The 6,953-nt window shown below is 46.5% G+C and overlaps 1 protein-coding gene across 1 annotated transcript in view; it reads right to left on the reverse strand.

Annotated features, from left to right (window-relative positions):
• PLCB1 (phospholipase C beta 1) overlaps positions 1-6,953 on the reverse strand; it is a gene marked incomplete at its 5' end in the record, with an annotated part of 318,873 nt that overhangs the window by 120,176 nt on the left and 191,744 nt on the right. The window contains 1 exon segment of the mRNA XM_005422621.2: positions 1,449-1,528. Coding sequence (XP_005422678.1) covers positions 1,449-1,528 — 80 coding nt within the window.

Below are 6,953 nucleotides of genomic sequence, written 5' to 3' on the forward strand. Positions count from 1 at the left end.
GTCCAGTGACTTCATCTTTAATTAATATGGCTGAAAAGCTGCCAAGGAACAGCTCCAGCCCAGGAGCTCTGCTGTAGCGTGAGATGGCACACTGCTCCCCTGGTTTGGCTAGGAGAGGGCCCATTAGGTACAGCCCAACCCTCCCCACTGCAGAGCTGCCAGCAGAGCCCACTGGGCACCTGGGGATTTCAGGGGCAGGAAACTGTAGAACAAATCCCCCTCCAAGCCCATCTCCAGCCTGCGGAGCTGAAGGAAGTCACAGCTCAGGTGGGCACACTCCCAGCAGGCAGGGCCAAGAGGAAATGTGAAACGTTCCCATCCATCTGGGATTTTGTTTGCCTAAAACATCCCTGCTGCCCCAACACACCGTTGTCAGACACAATGCTGTATTTCCAGCAACACCCACCCTTCAGAGCTGCCTCAGGAGTTCCTGTGGACTCGGCAAACAGCATGGGGAGGAAACACACACCCACAGATGCACATCCCTCCTCCCACAGCAGGCACCTGTGGCTCTGTGGGATTAAATTCAGCTAATGGAAGTAGCCACTCACAGCCTCAGAAAGTGGAGGAAAAGGGGAGGTTAATTTTGGAGGGAAGAAGGTTTTAGGAATGTCAGTTTAGTATTTAGCCAGACTGAGCCCCTGCCTGTGAGCAGGGAAAGGTGTTTGGGGGTGACACTGAGCTGACTTTAAGCAGCTAACTCACAGGCTGGGCAGGTGCAGCCCCTCTTTTGGAAGCCCAAAAGGCCAGTGAGTATCCCAGCTCAACACCAGCACTTTCTGGCAGGCTCTGCCATGCTGTTCTCAAAGCTCTGGTTTCCACAAAACTGCCTCTCATCAGCTGAGAATTGCTGAATTGAGGATTGTCAGGTTGACAATGGTCAGTTGCTTCATCTCTTCCCTTTCAGGTGTGTGTTTCACCCAAACCTTCTCACAAACACCTTTTCTGGTTCATGGAAAGCAACTCAGAATCTGCCCACTCTGCCAGGCAATGCAGAGGAATGAATTCTTTCTGCATCACATGGAAACCACAGAGATGGGACTGAGGAGAAGGGACTTCTGGCATTTCTCTTTTTTAGTTTGTAATCAATAAAAGACAAAAAGGAAAACAAACCAGAAGCAAGTCAGTCCAGAATATTCTTTCTTTTTAAATGCAGACCATCAGCCTACAGCTGAAGCTACACCTGTGCAAGGGGCAGGGAGCATCCAATCCTGACTTTTTCTGCAATGATTCCACAGTCTGCCAGGAGAACCCTAAAAAGGATTTTTGCTTAGATGACTCATGGATAACAGGCTTTTTAGAGCCACAGGGACCAGGAGCTGTGTTTACAGAAGTGACAAGGCACCAGAGCAGAAACAATGGATGCCAAGGTGAGTAAGCAGCTGCAGGAAGATGCTGCAGAGGGAGGAGCAGCTGTCACCCCCAGGGTGACAGGCAGGGCCACTTACGCCTTCTCCAGGAACGCGTCCCTCGACATGTTCTGGGCCAGCAAATTTGTTGCCAAACTGAACACTTCATCTGACCATTCCTGTGAAGAGAAAAAGTGAATAAATGAGGCTCAGTTCAGATGTTTACTGACACAATGCAACATATTTTTGGAAATGATGCTTTGGAAAAAAGGGCCTAATTAAAGCCTGAACTTGATTTTTCCAATTACATCTTCCCTCCTCATCTGTGAGACCTGCTTTTCTCATGCTACAAAAAAAAATGAAGACTGTTACAAATTGAAGTCCTGGCTCTATCCAAGATAAGAAACAAGCTTAAAAACTCCCCAAGCAGCAGAAATATACAGGAGTACATTTCAATTACTCTGATGCAACTCAAAGAACTCTTTCTCCCTGGTTGCACATCCTCACACTGTGGTCCTATGCCTCACTAAATATTTTCCCTCTTCCCAGTGCAGGGAAGAAATGCTACAGAATCATGGAATGGTTTGGGTTGGAGGGGATGCCCAAGAGGACCCAGATCCAAGGGACACCTTCCCCTAGGGCAGGCTGCTCCACATTGCTCCAGTCCTTCCCTTGCCTCCCTGACCTTTCCTGGGTTCCAGCAGGGCCGAACCATGATTGCAAACTGAATTTTAGACTCAGAGTTTGTGCTGCTCTCTTCCCTTGCAGGTCCCCCCTACAGCTTTTCATTGACAGCTTCAGTGTGTTTTTCCTTTCTACCTTGGTGCTTATTCACAGTCTTTAATTGCAAACTTTTTTCATCACAACTGTGGTTTTGGATTGGCTTCATTTGATCCCATTAGAAGAAAGGGAAGAAAACAAGCAGTGCCTTTGCAAACAATGTGATTGTTTTTTGTTTTAGTTGACAAAGCTTTCGGAGTTTCATTCCAAACTAAAGTTATGTTTCCTTTCATAGCAGTCCAAATCCAAAATTCCCACTGCCACACTCTTTGGGAAATATTCCCTTCTCCTTGGCCTTCCTTTTTCTTGAGAAAAAAATATATATTAAAAAAAAAGGGGGGAGAGGGGATTCCATTCTGACAAAAATGGATAGGGATGGGAAGTGCCATTGACTTCCACTGAAACAAATGTACCTGTGTCACTTTGGAGCTTGGAGCCTGTTTTACCAAAAAATCCTCATTTTCCCACATGACCAGGTGATTGATTTGAGAACCTGGGGGGTTTTCCATAATTTTTTATGTGCTGAGGTTTTTTCCCTGGTGTTATCAGACCTTGTTCCTGAAGCTGGTCTCCCACCTGTGCTGCCAAGGGTAAGGCTGCCTGCATGCCCAGTGTTTTAGTGGCCTTTGATGTCCTCCAGCTCTCCTGGAGCCCATCCCATTCACCCCTCAGCAACAGAGGTAACACCTCTCCTGTGGCTGCTGTTTCTGCAAGAGAAGCCCTCTTCCCTCACACACAGACTTGTTCTGGAGTGCTGCTCAGATAGTCCTCCCTCCACCTTCTTGTGCCATTCTTCTCCTTCAATTGTTTTTCCTTCTTAGGTCTAGTTTGAACAAGGCAGGGGTGTGAGAAGGCAGAGGAGGAGGAGGCAGGCTCGCTAGCAGCACAGCTGCTTTGCTGTGAGTCCTGGAACAGAGAGCATATTAAGTGCAGCATCTGTTTTTCTTCTTGGCAACTCATTTTTCCAGGCTCAAAATAGGCTCATCTTGTAAACACTGCTTTGTTTAGGCACTAATAATAGCTGCTCAGACTTCTCCCTGTGACACTGACGGCCACAGAGACTCACACAACACAAAATACTAGCTGGAAATCGAAAATACACTGCCTTTTAACAGACCTTGATGGACTGTTCTCATCTTGCTGCTTCTGCTGGGCTTGAAGCTGAAGTATTTTGTGTAAAACAGAAGTAGGGCACTCCACGAGTATCCCACACCCCCAGCTCTTCCTTTCCTTTGTCCGAGTGCTTGTTGACAGGAATTGAGGGGAACTCACTCATTGTGTGCCCGTCACACACAATATTTATATCAGCACTCTGGCCATTTGTTCCATTCTGCTCCTTTGCTGGCTTTTCCTGGCTCTCCAAAGCAACCCCATCGCTCTTGCCAAACCCTCTGAGGGCTCCCTGCAGGCTGAGCCCCTCCTAACTGTGACCGTGTTCAAGGGGTCTCAGGATGAGGGGAGAGATGAGGATCTGACTCCGTGTCTCAGAAGGCTGATTTATTATTTCATGATATATATTACATTAAAACTATACTAAAAGAATAGAAGAAAGGAGTTCATCAGAAGGCTAGCTAAGAATAGAAAAAGAAGGAATGATAACAAAGGCTTGTGGCTTGGACTGTCTGTCAGAGCCAGCTGGACTGTGATTGGCCATTAATTAGAAACAACCACATGAGCCCAATCACAGATGCACCTGTTGCATTCCACAGCAGCAGATAACCATTGTTTACATTTTGTTCCTGAAGCCTCTCAGCTTCTCAGGAGGAAAAATCCTAAGGAAAGGATTTTTCAGAATCACAGCCACACCTAACCAGGTCACAGCAACACTTGCTCACTGTCTCTCCCCTTTTAGGGCCCAGCCACCCCAGAGCCAAGACCAGAGAATGTGCCAAGGATCACACCATCCCTGCAGCCACTGACCTGAGCCCCTGGCCTGAGGGGGAGCAGCAGCACTGAGGACAGAGCTTAAAATAAGGAGATGCTTGTGCCTTGCTGCTCCAGCTACCAAAGGGCTCCATTTCCCTGGTTTGCTGCATGGCAGAGCCCAGAGCCCAACCCCACAGCAGTGACTGCAGCCCACAGAGCTCGGGGGGAGCTCCAGGGGATGGAGGGCTGCTCTGTGTGGGGAGCAAACAGCCACCTGTGGGAAGGGTACAGCAGCCTCCAGAGTGCCATGGGCCCTGCAGCCTCTGCACAATGTGATACAACAGGAAAACAGAAATCTGGGCTTTTAGAACCAAAACAGCGCCAGCAAACCCAGCACTGACCCCTCATGGGAGCAGAAGGACTTGGCCTTCTGATCTTCAACTCCAAGAAGCCACATCCATCATGATAAGAGAGAGCTTCCTGCACTTGATCCCCTCCTGGCTGTGTCCTGCCACCAGTTCACCTTCTGCCATTCCTGTGAACTTTGCTGATGGGTAATTCAGCTGCTCAGTGCTTTGGCAGGGAGCACATGAGCAGCAGCTCCTTGGAAATGTGAAATGTGCTGCTCAGTGCAGGGATCTCTCTTCCTCTGCATGCAGCAGGGTACCAAGAGACAGTCAGTGCAACAGAAGAGATGAGACCTTTTTCATAAGAAAAGGCACACAGAGCCTTGAAAACACTTCCTCCAAATCAGGCCTGACTATGTGTGAAGGTAAGGTTCCTCACACATTTCTTTTTGGTGGGAGGTTAACAAAGCAAGCTGCTGAAATTCTACACGTTCAGAATTTCATTTAAAAGAACCACTATCAAATGGATGTGAATTTATTTTATTCTACTGATCAAGCTCTTACACACACTGGGGAAGCTAGAAAAATAAAGATGTACGCTGGAAAGAATAGTATAGTGTGACTTGTGAATCATCCTCAATGACATCATTTTACTTATGGAGGAACTCATCAGCTCTCAGTGATGCATTTTACCCAAAGCTCATCAAACTGAGGAGACACAGATTTCCTGGGGCTCTGGACAGGGCCCTGCATGGCCAGGATGGGCAGGGCAGAAAGAACAGAGCTGCCATGAGAGGCACCAAAGAGAGTGAGAGGAAAGAGGTGGGAACAAGGAGATGTTTCCTTCTGAATCTGCTGGATTTGGGAAGAGAGGGAGCTGATGGGCTGGACTTCTTCATGTTGGGAGTAGAGACAGAGAAAAGGAGCATTTGCTCAGAACAGGGTTTGAGAATAAACTCTGCTGCTTCTGCAGCAATCTGAGGATGCTCACAAATAAATCCTACCCCAGACTGGCACTCTCAGATGGAAATAAGTGAGGGCTCTCTCAGTGCTGCTTCTCTCCCCACCAGGACACACCTTCCTGCCTGCCCTTTAGACCAGGGCCTCATGAATTTCAAGCTGCATTCTTTGATCAGGATCATTCTTTGATCAGGATCATTCTTTGACCAAGATCATTCTTTCTCTCTCATCACTGATGTGCTTTAAACACCAGTTACTTTCTCCTGGAGCAATGAACACAAACCAGCACACTGACATTTCTATTTACTGCACCTGAGGCAAGCTGAATAACCCAAGACTTGCATTCTCCTACTTTTCCCATAACTGGGCCAGTGGATGTGACCAGCAGAGTTTGTAGCAGAAAAGGCAAAGGGAAAAATCCTCTAATGGAATGATTTTAACTGCCTCATTAAAGCCATTACCATTTACTTTGCCTTTCTCCTTAAGGGAGCTCTGATCAACACTCGTCGCACAACTTGAAAAACAAGGTGTCACAAATGAAGGGTTAACCAAAAAATATTCATGCACTGAAAAGGAAAGGTGGGAAGGATTTCTACTGGCACTTGCTTTCCCTGGAACATCAGAAGGGTCAAAATTTGCAAGCGTGACACTGGAAACGCCTTGTACTGACATTGCTGCCCAGAGCTCCCTGAGAGATGACTTGTGCCTGATGGGCTTATTTATTACACTTTCTCTGATTCACTGCATGGGGCTCAAAGACAACAGAGACCAAATTCTGTGCTCTGGTTCATATAAAGTTGGTAAACAGGTTCAGAAGGGAGGGATTTTTAGATGCGTTCAACAGCGATCCAAACTGTTTTGATTCAGACAATCAGGATATTTAACATGGCCTCAAAGCACACACAGTTCATGTGCAATGCCTTAAAAATTGCATCCCCAGGCCACAGCGCCCAAATGATCAAATATTAATTTATTTGCTCTACTGCATTTACAAATAAAAAGGAAGACTCAGATTCTTAGTTATTCAGATGGTAGGAGTTACTCAGGATTTAGAGCAGCCAAGCTTTTACAAAATATGATTTTATCCACTTTAAGGTTCCATTATCAAACAGAAAATAGCCCTAAAATACCCATTTCTGTGCTGTTTTAGCAAATAGATTATGGCTCACTGACTGCTGGCTAGACAGGAAAGTGAAAAAGAAGGACAAGCTTCTGATTTGGGTGATTTTCCCTGCTCCTTGATAAGGGACAGCAATTTCTGCTGCTAAAGCTTTAGCACACCTTTTCATTTTCCTTCATAAGCATAGCTCCTTTTTTCTCCTGAAGAGTTATTTCAATTGCTTTCATTTCTGCACTGTTAAGATTTCTCACCCTGTAGAGCTCTGCATTTTCAAGCCTAAGAACAGCACTTCCCTCTCAGCTCTTCATGGACCACCACAAACTCCTGTCTCTATTCTTCTGTGTCAAAGAAGAGCTGAAAATCATGGTTTTGCCAGTTGGCTAAAGAAGATTAGCAGAAATGGGAATTTGGCAAGCAGAAATGTCCCCTCCTTGCTAAAGGCTTTCATCCTCTGACCTTTTTGCACCTGGCCTAACAATCCTTGTTGCCTGTGAGGCGTTAAAATAATCCCTTGCTGCTGTTAAATCCCAG

Source organism: Geospiza fortis, unplaced genomic scaffold (genome assembly GCF_000277835.1).
Source record: "Geospiza fortis unplaced genomic scaffold, GeoFor_1.0 scaffold275, whole genome shotgun sequence".
In the NCBI taxonomy this organism is placed as follows: Eukaryota; Metazoa; Chordata; class Aves; order Passeriformes; family Thraupidae; genus Geospiza; species Geospiza fortis.